At 41.0% G+C, this 19,395-nt stretch overlaps 2 protein-coding genes across 5 annotated transcripts; one reads left to right on the top strand and one right to left on the bottom strand.

Annotated features, from left to right (window-relative positions):
• Positions 1–213: 213 nt before the first annotated feature.
• On the top strand, positions 214–6,754 carry zbtb22a (zinc finger and BTB domain containing 22a). 2 transcript variants are annotated; one of them, XM_026347392.1, is made up of 5 exons: positions 214–635; positions 1,199–1,266; positions 1,403–1,621; positions 1,707–2,466; positions 2,767–6,754. In XM_026347392.1, the coding sequence occupies exons 3-5, from the start codon at positions 1,415–1,417 to the stop codon at positions 3,882–3,884; spliced, it is 2,085 nt and encodes a 694-aa protein (XP_026203177.1). In that variant the 5' UTR covers positions 214–635; positions 1,199–1,266; positions 1,403–1,414; the 3' UTR covers positions 3,885–6,754. The 2 variants fall into 2 exon arrangements, with proteins under 2 accessions (XP_026203177.1, XP_026203176.1); XM_026347391.1 differs by having other exon boundaries at positions 2,764–6,754.
• Positions 4,041–12,302, bottom strand: mbpa (myelin basic protein a). 3 transcript variants are annotated; one of them, XM_026347404.1, is made up of 7 exons: positions 12,043–12,302; positions 10,539–10,634; positions 10,050–10,076; positions 8,884–8,904; positions 7,473–7,556; positions 7,338–7,358; positions 4,041–6,985 (listed from the first exon to the last, which is right to left on the bottom strand). In XM_026347404.1, exons 1-6 carry the CDS (start codon positions 12,160–12,162, stop codon positions 7,356–7,358), a joined length of 351 nt encoding a protein of 116 aa, XP_026203189.1. In that variant the 5' UTR covers positions 12,163–12,302; the 3' UTR covers positions 4,041–6,985; positions 7,338–7,355. The 3 variants fall into 3 exon arrangements, with proteins under 3 accessions (XP_026203189.1, XP_026203188.1, XP_026203190.1); XM_026347403.1 differs by lacking the exon at positions 7,338–7,358; XM_026347405.1 differs by lacking the exons at positions 7,338–7,358; positions 8,884–8,904; positions 10,050–10,076.
• Between the last annotated feature and the right edge of the window lie 7,093 nt (positions 12,303–19,395).

Below are 19,395 nucleotides of genomic sequence, written 5' to 3'. Positions count from 1 at the left end.
TTCCTGCGCCACAGCGGCACCGCTGTCGCTCGGTTCAGACGAGGCTGCAGATGCACTGCGGTAAAACGCGTGTGTGCGTGTGCGACCGAGCAGATGCTGCGTGTGACTGCTCCCGCACGGAGGAGGCCTCTGGTTTTACAGTGATATATGCCGAGTGTGGAAAGCCGCACCCCGCGTTCACAGCACATTTAATGACAAATAAACGTATTTTACAGTTGCGTTAAAGCGGTGATGTTTGGCCGAACTGGCCCTTTAACGGAGCTCCTGCGGGGCGGGGTGACTCCATGATGGGATCCTTCTGTCAACAGAAGCCGCATCAGTCAATCATTTCTATTAACTGCCTGTACTGTGATGATCCAGCTTTTGTGTCGCTAGATAGACGCTTGTTATTTGCAGCCTGTGCGATGACACTTCATAACATCTCAACTCACGTCCTGTGTGAGGATGCTGATGCTGTTCAACCAGCTAGCATCGGCTCCGCCAACGGCTTCACTAGCTAGCTTGACGTTTGTGAACACGCTAGCAATTGGTTTTTGTATCTTGAACGGGAAAATAATAATGTAGTGCTGCAAATGACAGTCGACGTCCACTATAAATGTAAAAAGCTCAACATACTTGCAAGCTGCATATCAAAGGTAATGTACAAAGCTAGCTAATGTTAACTGTTAGCTAACTAGCGAGTTAATCTAGCGTTAGCTACATTGCCACTGCTGGTTAGCTTCAAGCTAACTAACACAGGGATGGGATAGCTACAGCGTAACGTTATAAACTAATAATACGAATACAAGAAAGTGGTTGTGTGGCTTTATAATCTGCCTTTTACCAATTTATGTGAGGCGCCACTTTAACTAGGGGCTTCATAGATTGGGATGCTAACATTGAGTTAGCTTAACTAGCGAAGTGTAACATTAACTGTTATTAGATGGAAGCTCTCTTCTTATCACAGATCATTAGCTCACAATGTGCAAACTACACGTTTGTGTAGATTCACACTGGAGATGATAAATAACAGGTAAAATGCAGGTAACTAGCAACGCTTTTTTTTATTTTATAGTTGTGTTTTATTTCTGGTAAATGGAAGTTTGGTTTTCACTGACCCCCAGTATAAAATCCCCCCAGAATCCAAATATTGTAAAATAACTAACGTTATATCTATTATAAAAGTAGAACATGTAAAACATGTGCTTTTATCATGCAGGAGGTATGATGCAGAGAGAGAAGAGATGGTACAAGAACTGCAGAAGACTGGTTTAAAAGAAGCAACAGGTACAAAGTAATGTAGAAACCTGTGGGAAAGGAATAGGAAGGAAAATATAATATTGATTCATGTAAATAGAGACGTGACCTTAGTTATTCTTCTTCTAATCTGTTTATGTAACTTGTGTTTTCCTTTTCTGTCTAGTTGTGTGTGACCATGGACCCGACCTGCAGTGCTTCTGCAGCTCCAGCTGGTTTGACTGTCCAGGTGTGTTTCCCTGGTGCCCGTGCGGCTGTGTTGGACAATCTGAACCGCCAGCGGGAAGAGGGCAGGCTGTGTGACCTCTCCATCCAGGTGCAAGGTCAAGTGTTTAGGGCCCACCGTTGTGTGCTTGCTGCATCCTCACCTTACTTCCATGATCAGGTAGAGATGCTTACATTAATGTGCAGTAAAACATGATTGATTATTCCTGTGCAGATGCATACATTTTGGACCTGTGTCTCAACAGGTGCTACTAAAGAACGTCACAACGGTTTCTTTGCCCTCAGTTATGGACCCTGTGGCCTTTGAGAGTGTTCTGAGTTCTGCCTACACAGGCCAGCTGAGCATTGTGCATGATGACATTGTGAACTATGTCACTGTGGCAAGTTTCCTTCAGATGTGGCACATTGTGGACAAATGCACTGAGATCTTGAAGAGGCCCCGGCCACCAGCAGAAGTCACCACTGGAGAGGCCACTGTAGCTCATCCAGGAACAGCATCTCGGCAGCAGTCCCCAAGCAGCACTGACTGCTTATACCTGGAAAGAGAGGGAAGGAGGAGGGAGAGGAAGCCTGATGCTTTGCCTCCCTTAGCAACATGGAGACGCCCACAGCAGTTTCCTAGATGGGGGCGACCACGTCCCACATCAGCGCAGCACTTAGCAGACTCTCAACTGGACACCCTCCCTGGCTATACAGAGAATGATTATGCCAGCTGTGGGGAGGCATGGGTCTCAAACCATGCCAAGAGCAGCCACTTTTCACATGATGGACCTGGCCACAATAGCCGGCACCACGGGGTGTTCCTGGGGGGCGAGGCATTAAAGCAGAAAGTCAGGTTTCAGCAGCGGGGAGCACTGACGAGCACTGATAAAAATAGAGAGAGTGGGGACAGTGATGAGACACAAGAGAAGAGGAAGAACCAGAAAAGAGAGATTGAGGCAGATGAAGGAGTAGGAGAAGAGGAGGTGGAGATGAAGGAAGGCTTTGGACAAATAGGAGACTGTGGTAAGACACAAAATCCTCATTTTACTTTACACAAGATCTAACTACTATAAACTAAATGAAATAATGTTTTTTTTTTAGCTTTACTACACTCACAATAGTGTTAATGCAATATTCTCTATATATTGACAATAGCTAACAAGCTAAAAATGTCTTCACTTAATCTGCTGGTGTGATTTTAGTGACCGACTGAATAAAGTAAAATCCATTCTCATTCAGTGACCATGGTTTTACATAAATGTACTGTTTGATGCAAATATTTAAGTAATCTGTGATTTTTTTTTTTTGACATTTCTTCAGCAGCCTTCCACCATGTTTCAAGCAAGAATGAGGAACCTGGACAAGCATCAGGCAAGATTAGTGTGGAGGAGATAAAAGAAAAGGTGCAGAGAGATTTGGTAGGAAGTGATCAGTCCTCAGACGTGCCCAGTGTTCATGCTTGTCAAACAGGTGAGGGAGGTCCAGGTCTGTCCTGTTCGGTTTCAGCCCGGCAGCAGTGGCAGGCGAGTCCCTGGTCTCAGCAAGAGCAGAGGCCACAGGAAGGAGAGGGTGGCAGCTGCAGTAAAGATGAGGAGGAAGATGAGGAAGAAGAGGATGTTGACTTTGAATGTTTCACAGAAGGAACCTTTAGCAGAACCACGTATGATGAGATTGAGGACGGCACTGGCCAGGTGTCCCAGAGACCTTTAGTGCCTGTTTCTCCTGACTTCACCACAGCAGGCTCCGAGGTGAACTGGCCCTCCACGAGCGTGGGACAGGGGAGCTCCTTGGCCTCCACTTCCAGTCGCCATTTGTCCCCTTCCTCTGCTGCTTTCCCGCCACCGTCTTCACCCCCAACCCCGTCTTCATCATCCTCAGTGTCCCTTGCTGGTGCCCCCTACACAGGCAAAGTCCACTTCTGTCACTGCGGTAAAGCCTACACCCTAAAGAGTATGCGTGACCGGCACGTGAAGATGCAGCACCTCAATCTACGGCCCTTTGGCTGCCCTGTTTGTACAAAGTCCTTTAAGATGAAGCACCACCTAACCAAGCACCTTAAAACCCACGGAGGGCTGAGGCCCTACGAGTGCAGTCTATGTGGGAAGAAAGTCATTTGGAGAGACAGTTTCCTCAGGCATCAGGCTCGATGTGAGAGACTAGCCTCCAGCTCCTCAGCTAACAGTAACAACACAAGCACTGCCGCGGCCGATACAGAGGATGGCTACAGTTATGGATTTGACGAAGGGGAGGCTTTTCTCGCTACTGGAGGGCAGGTGAAAGTGGAAGAGGTGGATTTTCGCAGTGAGATGGAGGACAGGATGAGCGGACTGTTGGGCAGTGTGTCTGGGATTGTGGATGAGCTGAGAAGTCAGTCACAGAATTTGGACGCTGGTAGTCATGTTTTTAAAGAGGAGGCGAATGACAGTTTTAGTGGAAATTAAACATCGATGTGAAACAGGTTTACAGCACTTAACAGTATGTACATAAATACATACATGACAGACAGTGAACTGCATCATGACTTAAAAAGTCTGTGGGCACAAATCAGTGAAGGCTTCTTTGAGCAGCTGCTTTTTTTTTTAGCCTTTTTATGTGCACTCTATAGAAAAAAAGGAACAATCATGCTTCATTCAAGTGATCCTTTATCATTTTTGCAGTATCACGTTGGCTTAGTTCTTGTGAAGTGACGCTGTAAATTGTACAAAAGTACATGTCTTAAAAATTATGAATCTTTACAACTAATTTGCAGCTGCAGGTATGTTTCCTAGGGAAAGTAACTGTTTTCTAGTACCATAATAAATTATGATTGTTATTATTAATTAATTTAGCTGCAAACACGGACTAAATTTATTAGTAATATGTTTCACGACAGCATACTTATTTTCTGCCCAAATATCCAGTCTTGCAGTGCAACATCCAGATTTTGTGACAGTAGTGTTACTACTGTCAGGCACTCGCAGAATTTAGTTGAGGTTAGAGAAAGATTATCGTGTGTTCGCAAAATCAGGATCATTCCAAAACGTTAACTAAATTGGTTTTGTGATGTGAGACGTCCAGCCCTGCCACTTCTGTGCAGCTCAGTTTCCGTTAATAAATGCTGCTCGTCATTCATTCAGAAAACATGTTGCATTCCCTATAAAACACTTGTGGCCGTGGTTTAGCTGCTAACAAGCAGTGCTATGAATGTACTTGTTTTGAGGTTAGATGAAGTTATTTTGCATTTTGCACATAAATTATTTGCCATCGACCTGTATTAGAAAATAAACAGAACACGTTTTCTGTGACATACTGATGTTTCTGAAGATTATGTAAAGGAAAGAAGAAGCCTTGATATATCTGGTAATAAAAACAGTTTGGATTTTTAACTGATTGTGCTAGGTTGTGACTCATTCTGGAAAACTGGGCTTGTTATAGAACGATGTGGATCCTTCTAGAACGTTGAGGCGTGTTCCTGGAAGTCACTGTAGAACAGCTCGTCTCACACCAGAACTCTCTGGCTCTATTTAGAGGAGCTATTCTTGCAGCACAATGGTGAAGCAGTGTTTGAAGAAAGTGTCCTTCATTAATTGTAAAAAGAGAGACTGAAGTCAGTACGTTCAGGGCGGCCTATAGAGATTTTTAGACTTTGACATTCAAATAACTACAGAGAGGAGAAAAAGACCTTACATATGACACTGTATTGTAGCCAGTTCTATTATGACACAGTATGAGGAACTGCACAGTTTATTATCATTTCATTTTAAAATGACGTGTTTGGGTATTTATCTGATCAGATTTTAATACACGTTGTAGGCTAAAAAAACGTGTTGAGCACAGGAAAACTGCGCCAATTATCCCAGAAACATTTGAACCAAGAGAGAAGTTCTGTGCTAATTGTTGAAGTTTTAGCTCATTGTTATTTCTGTTGATGGGAGTATTGAGTATTGACGGGAATCTAATCTCATTGTTAGCTGTTGTCTTGTTTGGATTTTGGTGGTCATAGGTGAAAGGTGAAGTATCTATGTTTCATGTTCTTGTCAACAAGTCTTATTAGAAACTTCTGGCACAAACACACACTTGGACTCATGGATTTATGAGTCTGGACAGACGAGCATGTTAAGTGTAATTTAACTGGTTGATGATGATCACCTATAGCTGTCCGTTTCCTCTGGCTTCTCTGTCTATACCACACTGATGTGAGAATGGTATTCATCTTCTTATCTCTCTGAAAGAGTGAAAATCTGTGTGTTTTCCAAAATGCTAAGCTATTTCCTTCCACATTTGTAAATGTTTATCATACTGTTTTGCCTTAGAAAGCCATAAATCATCAAGAACATGAAGACAAGAGAGATTTTAAAACATTCAATAATACTTCACAATGAGCAGGCAAAATATGTTTATTTCTGTTTTAGGCTGAACATTAAAAACAAATTTACATCAGTATCAGTTTCTATTCCTGTAGCAACACCATGTGTCAATAACCTTTAGGTTGCTTTAGCCTATTGAATTAAAGTGAACATACAAACAGATATGAGAGTAGCCTTGTAATTTATTATGAACAAAATAAAAATTACAATTATGTGTCACACAAACACTTCTTCATGACTAAACTCGTGCCATCTTGCTGCATCCGCCTTAAACCACTGAGCCACTTACAATCTCGCCATCAATACTCATCTTTTAAATAAAGCACAAATAACATTAAAATCCAAAACTTAATTTAAGATCAAACTGATAAACTTACAACACATGAGATACTTGCAGGTGCTACACTACTACATGAGGGAAACAGCAGACCAGTTGTAGTTTATTTATGTTTTCTGTTACGTAACAGTGCATCTATAAAGGGCATTTTATTCTTTTCATTTCATAGACTTGGACAAATCATATTATACATGTTTATTTATCACACAGAGGCTAAAGGAAAGTAAAATGTTAAATAAAAACAACATTAGACTCCATACTACTCTTAGAAGCTTCCCAGTTGTATTTTCAAATGCATTTCTTTGCCACATGCGTTTCACTCAAGCACAAACAGGATCACGCTCCATTTTGGATTCCACAAATGACACAAAAACAAAGAAACGCTGTTTGGTGTGTGAGTCATGTTTCTCAAAAGCAGCGAGACACACAGAGCGGCATTGTGTACAAAAACGCAGGCGACAGGAGACAAATAGAAAAACATCTGCCGTGAACTAACCTCAGACAGCAAAGAGGAGACACTAGCACCAAGATACTTGAATGTGATTTTTACAGTAGGATATTTGACTAAAAGCGAGACTAAACCTCTTCTAAACAGCTAAATAATGACTAACACGTGATCTCCTTAGAAGTAGGATTAAAAAGAAAACTGGCACGGTGACCCTAGATCCTGTCTACATCCCTAGACAGTGGGTTGAGTTAGTGGGTTAACATTTCTTGAGGTTGTGAGTCTGCCGCATGCAGATCTGTGTCTGCTCCTTCATCTTGTCCCATTGGTGTTGAATCTGCAGTTTGGTCCTCAGTGGAGAGCTTAGAAGATGGTGCTCCAGCGTTTAGGGGGTGGACGGGACTTGGTTTCTCCCTGAAGAGGAGAGGACAAGGACGATGAGAAGACGGAGAAAAGGATATTTTCTATCCCCAGAGATGATCAAAGTCTGATTGTCAGATAAATCACATTTATTGGGTTTTAAGGAAATCCACACTGAAAATAAAACCTCAAATGATTCGAGGTAGACGGCGTTTGCAGGAACGAAAATCAGTGTGTATGAGGAATCTAGGTTTACACGAAGTATAAATGTAAAAATGGAAATGTTGCTCCTCAGCGTGTTAGTTTATTATGATGAGAGGCTACTGTGACAGCGTGTTGATGGAATGAAATGAATGAGAAGTATTCAAACTAAAATCATGAAATCAGTATTTGTTTTATTACTCACTGATCTCTGATGAGAGCATCACTGTTGCATTTGGGCAAACACAGACAGGAAAAAGTGTTCACGAGGTCCCGTTTTATAAGATTAGAATAGAAAATGTGGAGGAAAACGAGGAGGCGAGTGTGCGGTAAAGCTCACCAGGTTGAAGATTCTGGACAGTGTGCTTTGGTCTCTGCGTCTTCTGACCGGCGACTTTGTGCTCTCGGCACGCGGCGTCGAGGCCTAGAAAAAAATGCTCTTTAAGCACAGATGGAGACCTGAAGCCATGGCCTTACACCACGTCGGCTGCTTGGTCATTGTTTAACCTTTATGCAGACGTTTAATTCATTTTACATTGATGGGCTGTTTCTCTTTATGAGATGAGACACATTTTACCTCAGAGCACAAGATGCTGTCGTTAATCTAAATGTTTAGTTTCTCAAATCACAGTTTTTGCTGTTGTCACAGACAAAAAATCCAACAAAGATACATCTTTTAGAAATAAAGCTGTAGATACGACACAGTCTGGAGATGTTGCACATATGTCTCTGTGTTTATCATCTATTCTCTTTAACTGCATCCTGATCGACCTTTTCGATCTCAATTTCCCTTATGAACAATAACAATACTTTGACCTTTCAGAAATCATAAACAATGTTCTAAAGGTTCTATGTTCTTTAAGTGTGTTACTGTATTGTGCAGGTATGTGGTTTCTTTGCAATGGTGACAAGCTGTCTCCCTTCTATGTTTGCTCTCTTTTGAAAAAATAGCATGAGAACAGAAAACATGAAGATTATTTCTACAGCAGCAACCTTTAAGGGAAAGAATATGGATGAACTGACGGACACATGATGATCACTGTCAAATGAAACACAGACGTGACTGTCCACAGTCGCCGGACGAGGACGAGAAAGAGAAGGTGGGAAGCCAAAACAGATGGATCGGTGAGTCATCTCTGGCAGAGAGGACATGGAGGTGTTACAGAGGTGTGAAGAGGCAGAGAAGGAAGGGAAGGAGCAGGTGCAGGCCAAGAGGTCCTAAGAGAAAATGTTTACCGGTTGTGGTTCATAAATAGCTGAGCAGTGTCATAGTCATCAAGAAGCAGCGAGTCACTCTGGATTAAAGTAAAGAAGGGGAGGAAATGAAAACGTAGTAATTTACATATAAGCCAATACTTTAGTCAGTAATGAATAAATCCGTCAACATTTAAAGTGAGTTGCTGTGGCACCAATCTTCCCTGTATGCACGATTTGCCTTTTAGTTACTGTATAGAGAAGCTGGGGTATCAGAACTGGTTTCAATGAATCTTGATTTCCAGGTTGTTGAGTAGAAAAGACATTTTTTTTCTTCAAGGAGGAAAGCAGTGAAACACAAAGTGACAAAGAGACAGAGCGAATGTGAAGGTTAGGTAACAGGTGCACTGCAGACAAAGAACACACTCCAAAGGAGCTCTCGACAGTCGTAAATAGAATCAATAGACACACACACACACACACACACACACAAGCAGCGGTGCAATCAACAGTGGGTCTTTTGCTCGATTGGAGAAGGAAAAGATTGAATGACGTACCAATCCTAAGACTTCTCTCCACTGGACATGGAAAAGAAACAGACAGTGACATGATGAGAGGAGATTAATGAGAGAGTGTTGCCAGCTGCATCCGCCTCAACAGAATCCTCCAGCATTAGATGGTTATATGGAGGTAAATAAAACCTGCTGGTAAACTATACCAGCATCTAATGTGGGTCAATATTTCATCTAGTCAGATCGTTCTCTGATGGTAAATAGTCCTTATCTGCATCTCTGGACTTTTGAATTGGCAAAATGTTGATGGTAAATAAAGGTCAATTAAAAGAAGATAATAAACAGATTACCTCCACCCTACAGGTGCCAAACACTGAATGTAGGACATTTCATTTTCTGTCATGAGTACAGACTGTCATGTTTGAAAAGGTCAAACTCCAGCAACACCTGCAGTTTAACAACAACTTTACTGCTGGGACTTCTTTCAGTTTGTGGTCTTTGCCAGGGGCCTGTGTAAAACACGCTGGCACAGCAATATACTTATTCTTTACACTGCAGTGTTGTTGGAGTTTTAACCTTTTTAAAATGTTTAAAAAGTTTTGTTTTGACATTCATGTTCCTGAGAGGATGAACCCTACTGATTTTGAAGATGTCCTGACACTTTTATCAAGCAAAATGATCAATTAGCTAATTAGCTAGTCCAGTTTTATTGCTAATTAACAAACGTATCATACACACAAATCTAAGATAGTAAACTAGATAATCATTATACCTGCTAAACATTAACATTCGGTGACATCCTCATGCAACATGTGCTAGTGTGGACAAAGAATCTGAATTTTGTTAGTGTGTGTGACTGCACTATTTTTGTTTGCAAAAATGAGACAATGCCAGTGAATGCTGTGCAGTCTCTTGGTTAATTATTTATTTATTATCTCCTCGTGTGTCAGATTAGGGGTGGAGGGTGGCGGCAGTGACCACATGCTGCAGCGGGTGTCTGTTTAGACATCACCACCGACCTGCACCAAAATCAGAAGTGGCCTTAAGGTGTCCAGTGTATAAGAGCAGAAAACATTAGTTTAGAGAAGCAAAGGAAAAAGTGATCGAACTCTAAACACTTTTCCACTATCAGTGCATCTCTGCACCATCACTCTGCAGCTACACCTCTGGGATGATAAGAAGAAACAGATATTGTGAAAACGGAAACTCACCCTGGATTTAGGACGAGGTGAGGAAACCTGAGAAACATCAAGCAACAACAGAATGACTGACTGCGCTGGGCAGGAAAAGAGAACACATGCTTGAAATAAACAAACGGTTGAGCTGCTGATTGAAAGAAATCCTCTTTTATCAGAAATGAAGGAGTCGTGCAGCTTTGTAATCAGGGAGGGAGTGGAAGAAAAACAGTTTACTATGCTATTTCAAGCCGCTGCCACACTATTGGTGACAAGAGTTGATCTGAAGCAAATCAAACAGAAACACTTGTACAGTGTAGTTTGGCAGAAATTGGTGTGTTCAGTATGAAATTGATTTGTTTTCATGCAACTCCTGATGATTTCTCAGTAAATTTAAACCACTGTTGAGCTCAAAAACTAAAATGTTAGCATGATTCAACAAAAATAGCATAATGAATGAATTTGATCAATTATATTATGACTTCTACAATGTGCACTTTTCACCATTTAGTTTAAGAAACTTACAATGCTCCTGAAGAAATGCACCACAGCGTTTTCATTGGTCCGACGGCGACTGGAGGATTGCTGCGGTGAAGAAGCCAGGTGACCCCGGAACGACCCCTGGGAGCATCGGCAGAAGTAAAGTACAGTAACTGCAGATGTATGTTTAGTACAGTGTATCATATAGTTAAGTAACGCACAATTCAAACCGACATAAAACATCTTTTTGTGCAGTATATTCTGTGTGATAGAGAAGTTTGGCCTGCACTAATAAAATACATTGATTTTAACAGTGTTGAGGTTCTAATGGAAACTAAATTAAATAGGTGACAAGTACAAGAAAGGACTAAAACTGTTCTATTTAATCAAATTGAATGAATTAAAGAAAGTTTTGTCAGGTGTAAATTAGGACAGACTTTCACTCAGTGTGAAACAAATATCGTGTCTTTGTGGGTGGATGAAAAGTGCAGTCAACATAACCTTCAGAACAACCCCAGACATCTGTCTGCTCTACTGACAGCTCATCAGTTTGGTTTAATTAATGTGCATTTATTTTTGTCTTTCTAGTTTATTAATTCAAATAAAGTTCAACATCTAAGCACAAACTTTAAAAACCACTGTGAGAGGCTTGGATAAAATGAGTTTGCTTGAGAGCAGCTCTGACTCTCGAGGCCCCCTCCCGTCAGAGTATTCGGTTTTCAATCAAAGATGTTTTATCTGAGGTTTTCTGTCTGCAGCTCAGGGCCAGGATGACATTACAAACCGCCTGCACCATGCTGGCAATGTGCACCTGCATTTAGGCCTGTTATCCCCTCACAGCCTCACTGTGGGGAAATATTAGAGTTTATCCTTCCTGCACCATGTTGGAAGACTCAAAGCAACAGCGTGGGAGTAATGGTGGAACAAAGCTGCCTAAACTAGTGAAAAGGTTTTGTTAACATGAAGATAACGTCTTCAAAGACAGGTTCTAACCAAGATGAGATTCTTAGAGATGCTGAAATTCACATTTTGGGGACAATGCTGCCACTAACATAACAAATCTGCACAACACATAGAAGTTAAAATATTTAATTAGACAGTACAGTACCGCATAAGTAATGTAGTTCTTTAAAAGATTATGCAACAAGTCAAATATTATTCAGTTTCTCTCTAGCTTAATTAGTCTTTTAGCATAAAGGCTCAAACCAAAATAAAATAAGTAAGAATGAGAGAGAGAGAGCTCAAAAACATGTGCAGAAACTGAAATTATTATAAATTATGATTAATGTTAATAACAGGGATGATGATCATTTATATGGTTAAACAAAAATTCGAATCTTGAGTTTTGGGTTTGGCCTGAAGATGAAGTGCAATCAAATGTTGCACAAACCATCAAATGAATACTGTGCCTGCACTAAAATCACTAAAAGCAAACACAAAGTTGTGTTTTGAGATTTTAAATTCAACGTTAAGAATAATTAAATTTTAAATTTAGTTTAATGGGACAGTTGGAGTTGTTCAGCTAAAAACAATGAAATATTCTTCCTACCTTGCTCCTTTTCTTTTTGTCTCCTCCAAAGAATTTGCTAATCTGATCCATGAGTCCAGGGTTCTTCTTTTTCCTCCCGAGCCCGAAGGTGCTCTGCCCTGAGGTGCTCGCTGTAGCCATGCTATCTGTTGCTGAGGTTGGGAGGAGTTGACCTCTGTCTATCTACTTAGTAGTCCTCTTCTGAGCCAGTCCTCAGCCCACGGTGGCAACACCCAGTTCTGTTGATCCTTCGGGGTGGTATCCAGTCTTTCTGACGCTCAGGGGCTGTCTTTGAAGGTGTAGTCCTCTCAGTCCCGGGGCACCATGGGACATGAGGAGAGTCAGGTTGGGGGGGATTTGCAACGGTGTGATCCATGGCTCTGGCCCGGTTCCAGGCATTCTTTGAGGTTCAGTGGCTGTGTCAGTCACTGCCGCCCTCCGCATGGGCCCGGCCATTGTTTCTCTCCCCATCTGGCTCACCCCGGCCGCAGGGACAACAAGGGTTATCTCTGAGTCTGAACTCACAGGCTGATGCAAAGCAGCCCACTGCACTGTGACACCATTGTTGAATCAGCCTCATATGTCTTCTTAATGGATTGTAGTTAGCTTGGATGTACAGTCACACAGATTAACAAATGGAGAACCAGAAGAAAGACGAAGCTTGTTGTGTGAAAACCTGTGAACACGAGCACGGCAATGAACTAAACGTGTGGTGACTTTGCATCTTTGGATTCTCAAAGTTTTGTGTTTTCAAATAGAAATCAATGAAATCCATGCAGCTCCAGCTAACCTGCAGGTTTATGAGTTAAAATGATGAATTGTGAACATGAAAAACCTAAGTAAACTTTATCTTTTACTGTAATGTTAGTGGTCGTTAAAGGCCAACATAAAGCTCCAATCTAAAGTCAGTTGATGACCCCAGTATCGAGGGTCAACTTTCAAGTCCTGATAATGTTTGAGCATATGAGTTCAAACATCTGCTGCTCCATCGCAGCCGATCATACAATAAAAAAACTCCTAAAAAAGCAGAAGAGTGAGAAGATTGTGAAGTTTTTAGACTCAGGAATGAAAGTTAAACATTTATTTCACTGTGAGAAGTTTTTCTTATTGTCAGTGTCACTTTGGCTCTAAACATGTGCAGATGTTTACCTTTATAAATTTTAATTTCTTCTGCCGTCGTCAATATTGTAAGACTGCAGGCAGGACTGGACATGTTGTTATATCTGGCTGCAGCAGCTGGTGAACAAAGCAGGATCTGTTGCACGATAAGTTGTGTTACAAAACACCCATGCAGCATTGGAATATTAATATTTTAGAACAGATGCCTTTTTGTTATGGCTGCTTCTTATTTTAAGTCTGAAACAAACTTTTAGAGAGTAAAAAATAAAACTTCGGTTCAAATGGAGCAATGTGGCGTCAGATGGACCTGGAAATATATGAACCCTCAAAATATTGACTCCAATGAAGTGTGGGATCATTTTTAGATATGTTTGAATCAGGGTATGAGAAGATGGTGAGAGATCAGAGCTTCACTGTGTGTTAAATGTGGGAATGGGAGCGAAAGAGGACGTGTCTATGTGCTGTGGCATCACTATAGAGTAAGATTCATTGGAGAATAATACTGTTTTAATCCTGTTTCTCTCTTCTCCAGTCCTGTTGCTGATGTTTGCACTCATTAGGAGTAGATCAAGACTTTGCACGAAATAGAGAAAGATCAAATAAGATGAAAAAATGCAGAGTGAGTGTAGAGTTAAAATTATGGCTTTTCCTGTTAGTTTGTGCATCACTTTATTGTGCATGACCTCCCGTCTGAACCATTTTATATTGTTCTGTTACACTGTGTGACAACCACATACAAAGAGTAAAATCAATATAACTGCAACTGTGGTTGCAATCGATGAATACAATCCTGAATATGTGTGAACCCGTTCCTTGGATCCATAGATGTCTCTGGAGCCAACGTGGCTGCCTGGAGTAAAATGGGGATAGACCCAGTGTCGGTCCACTCTGCCTTGTGCACAGTGCTCTGTCTGTTTGTTCTGCACGGCCGAGCCTCAGTGCACCACCCACGGGCCTGACAGAGGTAGGGTGCAGGAATGCAGGGAGTGGGCTGACCACACTGCTTGTGCCCTCATGTCCAGAAGAGTCTTGGATTTGTTCCTGAGGCTGGAGGGTCGAGGACGAGCGCAGGGGAAACAATAGCGACCATGGAAGAGAGATGTGGGACAAAAACACGGGAGATATCCTCGAACCTCAGCAGGAATGTTGATCTAGACCAAGACGCCCACTCTGAGCGGCAGCTGAATATCTATCTGCTGCTGGAGAGAGGGAGAAAGAAAGAAAGCCGTCCTCTGTTCTATCACATGTGCAGAAAATGACCAGATGAGTTTGTATGACTTCTGTAACCTGAGTGATTGAGTGCTAATGCAGCCATCAGCCAGCGAGGTTCCCCGACTTTAGACATACAGTCACAGTTTGATCCACAGAGAGTGTTAAAAGACAAGATCAGTGTAGAATTAACTTCTCTTTCTATAAGTGACCAACAGCAAAACCAATCTTTAGCACACCTGCATAAAATTGACCAGAGGATGAATCCTGCCAGTCGGACCATGAGGTCGATATTCTGTATTTGGTTTTTACTAAAACATGTTAACAACCACTGGATGGACACATTCTGGTACACACATCCACACCTCTCTGAGGATCACTGGTAATATTATCGGTGATCCCTCAACTTCATGTATGTTACCTTTATTAATATATGAATATGAAAAACATAGTCACACAGCTGCAGTGGTTGATGTGATTTTTCATTGGGAGGAGCAGATCTGAACGCCACGTATGTTCTGCTGAAGTCCCTGAAGAATCCTTGCAGTATTTGTCTGCAGGAAGCCTTGAAAATCAGACGATGTAGCATGAGTTGATTGCTCGTATCACTTTTGTTTACCTCACAATGACTCAAGGTAAAACAGGGATAGTTTTCATGCTACCAAACTATAGGCTACATTCAGTCCCTGCAGCCTATAGATGACAACAGCAGCTGATGTCACCATCTAGTACGTACTTGAGCCAAGAAAAGACTAGTCACTTCCCTCTTTCTGTGCCTGAATTGTGTTTTATTTTGCATTTATTATCTATCTATGCTTTTAAAGTTACCTTGTCATTCAAAAACGTTATGCATGGCTAATTTTCTTCTGTGCTGTGACCATCTTTGTTTGAACTAATAGGATCTGTAAGATGTGAATGAGTTTTTCCCCCTGCCTCCTCACACCAATGCTTTTGGCCTGTAAACAACTCAATGCAAATGTCTTAGTGGATGAAAGCCAGTGATTCCATCAACATTTGGCAGGAGCAACTGCGCAGGGCTCGAGCATAAAGCTATCATTTGTTTGGCATCTCAACAATATCATGCTCTCTTGTTTCAACCCGAGGGCTGACGGATATTTCAGGGCCACTGCTGCTATTTGAATTAAAAGAGACAGAAATAGCTGTTTCTGATTTTAAAAGTCACAAATAAAGAGGGGATAAGGGATTACATAATGTTGAATTATTTTGCATGTTTTTGTATTTTAGAGGAGGCTTCTTACTTACAGTACTGTAATCTGTCCTTCTCCAGCTGTTTCTTTACTTTTTCTTCTGCATCACGCCTATGAAATAGTGTGCAAACGGCATTTTCTCACAGAAATTCAAAGCATCCTTTGATTATCGAACGTGTAGCTTCGGCAGACATTAAAGTCATTCACAGTGATTCGTGCTCTTTAGATTTACTGGTGTGTTTTTTAAATTATTCTGTAGTGGGTAGAAATGGGCTGTTATGCGTCAGGTGGCACCGTAGAAAGCAGGTGAACATCCTGGATCAGAGCGCTGTGCGAGCCTTCGTGGCCATGATGACTTTTTCATCTAAGCAGATGCAGCACACATGTACATGTATCATCAGTCTGGTCCAGTGTGTTTGAGGGGGACTGAACCATTTTAGTAAACAACACAGCTCACTGAATACAGGAAGATGCTTTTACTCTAAAATTCTCTGCTTTATTTTCCTGGAAGAACCAGCAGAGTTTTTCAATATGTCCATCTATGTTCTGCACCAGTTCAGTGAAGTGCTGCTGAAGGCTTCCTCTATTTTATCACACTTGATAACACTTGTGAGACCGACAAGCTCTGAAACAAAGTGCAGCCTTTTGGTTTTTAGAATAATAAGACTTGGCAGCCTTCATGACATTCAAATATTTCACTCTCGGTGCTGGTGATGCTCATGTAAAGTGCAGATGGAGGAACAGGGATGACTGCCTGACAAATACCTGCAGCCTCCTGACATTTGCAGCTAGCTTGTATTTTTTACTGAAAAGCTGTATATCAAAGAAAAGTAGATTTTGAAAAACATATCTTACAACATAATTTGCATGCTGCAACATTTAAAAGCCTCCGAACACATGTTGCATGTAGAGAATGTGGAACAACTTAAATCAGCTTCAGTGCTGCAGCTCAGTGTCCCGGAAAACTGGCAGCTAGTGACTCTGAGCACACACGTCCACACACATTTATCTGAGCAAATAAAGGTTTGAAAATACAAGTACATTGCCTCTGGCTCCAGACAACATCTGATAACACACATGTTTGTCTTTGCACTTGGCACAGTGTCACTTAGGAAAGATGAATCCTGTTCTAATGATGAGTGCAGAGGCAAACCTCCCTCACTCCCTCTACTGCTGGTGTGAGGAACTTCATGCTGCAACAGATGAGACGTATTCCTCCTTCTGATTCTTACAAGTTTGACTCATATTCTACCTTTTACTTCCAAGCTTCAAATTCAACCTAGACTTTTGGTATATGATTGAAGCCAGTTTGTGTTTTCTAACCATCAAACTGTTTTTATATTTGCTTTTGGTCATAAAAACAGTCTGAATTTTGCACATTTTGCACTCAGCAGTGGTCTTTGCGTCACATTTTCCTGGTGAAACGTTGAAATTTACAGTCATCTCTTGATATTCATCTATGACGTTGTACTGTTTAATCTTCTAAAGCAGCTCATCTCCCTGCTCTCATTTAAATCTTGTGAGTTTACAAGCAAACAACTTATTAACCTTAGATTTCCCATATGATGCACTGATCTTAATTAGTTACAGCTTGTGCATATGCATCATTTAATGAACTGCATACTGGCCTCAAACGTCTTTCACTGCCTGTGAAGATTTTAAAATACTAGTTTATGTTTCTATGACTCTTAAATGGGATTTTATTCTGATTGCTTAGAATATCTGAATAAATAATGTTGCTTGAATGAATGTCATATACTGCACAGCTATGACCTTGAATAGCTTTAGGTTATACATGTATTTAACTGCACAAAACCAGAAATAAAACACATGAGGGAAGAGGTGAAAAATTCACTGCAAAGAACATAAATAGCTACAGCAAACATAAAAAACAAATAGAGGAGTGCACCAAACGAGTAGACGATCATCACAGTATAACTCACAATATATAAATGTAGCTGGGTGGTAAATTCAGTATTTTTCCCTGGAGACAGTTTCATGCTAAAGTTATCTGCTAATATTTGAATAGGATGGCTTTGGTCTGGAAATGATGGCAGTAGATGTCAGAAAAAGTTGAGCCACATGTTGTCGACGGCTGCGTCTTCAGTGGACTGCCAAGGTCACGTTAGTGTGCACAACACTCTAAACATGTGTTGAAGTTGATACAGTCAGGTTATTTTGCTATGAACTATGGACGAACATGTGTATCTGCATTTTATAAAGTGTTTTTGTTAAAGCTGCAGGAACCCCCGTTATTGTGTCTGCTGAAAAGAATGCACATAGAAATGATTTCAATGTGACTGACCTCAACTTTTGTTGTTTAATAAGAATGAATCTACAAATTTTATTTAATAAGATTATCTTCATCTTGATCATTCAAATTAAATTATCTAAAGCTCCTCCATTTTCCAACCCTCAATATTGTCAACAGCCTGAATATGATATGTGACTAAACCCAGACGGCAATGTGTGTGGTTCCTATTTAGCAGGCACAGTAAGTCAATTTCAAATTATTAGGGTAAATGGATGATGTTGCTGTGGTCTCGTCTCATGGCTCAGTGTCATGGTAACAACAGGTCTGAGCTGAAGGGATAACCACCTGAGAGGAGGAGCAGCTGGATCCACAGCAGTGCGTCTCCTCTTTGGCTCTTCCAAGGTTGGTAAAGAAAATCACACAAGTGGTCTGTGGTATTATATTATGGTATCACTGAGACTTCAAACATCAGACCCTCATTATTTCACCCTTTGTGGCAAATGAAAATCTGTTTTTTTTTCTATACGCTGTAGCGTAACCTAACGAGATCTGACTCTTAGGGCTTCACATCAAATAACAGGCATCCTCTGTCTGTAGAGTCTTGATCACGATATGAGACAACAACAAAAGAAAAAGAAAAGAGTAAAAGGAGAATGAAACCTCTCAGCGCCCAACAGAGGAACCAATATGTGGCATACGTACAGAACAAGAGGCAATGGACACTAAATCACAATAAAATGTAGATGACAAGATAATTTCTTCATTGGTTTTACAATAAACACACTTTATTTTAACTTAACATTAAGGATAATTGTAAAAATCTGCTGTATAAGAAAGATCCTGGTGTTTAATGTTGGGCACATTTGCACACTACATAGTTTTTATCACACACCTCAGCTGCTCGCAGCTTTGTGAGGTTGTTCAGTTGAGTCAGGTCAGTCAGGTTGAGTTCAACCTGAACCAGACAAGTTTTGCAGGTGGAGAGATGAACTGTCTGTGGCACCGACATGATTCATCACCATGGAGAGCATCATTCAGGTAGCGGGACACGATTCATGCTCCGTGTTTCTTAAAACAGACCTGACCTTGTAAAGCTTCTGTAAGAATAAGTGATGAACAGCATCTGTAGGAAAACTGAACTGTCTCTCAAAGCTCCAGTTTAACAAGCTTCATTCTAACCCGGCAGAAACAGGGATAACATCTCGGTCGATGGAGTAAAGAGTCACCATGGAAACTTCAGGCTGCTTCAGGACATTAACTGAGGAACTAATTACAAAATATGAGCTGTGCTCCAAAACTATAATAACGTCATGATAAAAAGTGATATAATGACTGCTATTCATTTTCAGACAAGTGTAAATGGGAAAATTGGTCATAAGCGTATCTTCATCCTCCTCATTAAAATGATCACCACATTAACACCATCACCTCCACATCCTTAGATTCTGAGCACAGAAGGAGTGAAGCTGCTGTGTTGAATTAACACCAATAATAAATAATAAACAACAAACAATAAAAACTTCAAATGTGAACAATCATCTAAGGACAAGTGGACGCCGAGATAACATCAGCATCTCAGGTTAC

This window comes from Anabas testudineus, chromosome 11 (assembly GCF_900324465.2).
Source record: "Anabas testudineus chromosome 11, fAnaTes1.2, whole genome shotgun sequence".
Lineage (NCBI taxonomy): Eukaryota > Metazoa > Chordata > Actinopteri > Anabantiformes > Anabantidae > Anabas > Anabas testudineus.
This window is presented reverse-complemented; position numbering and strand designations above follow the sequence as displayed.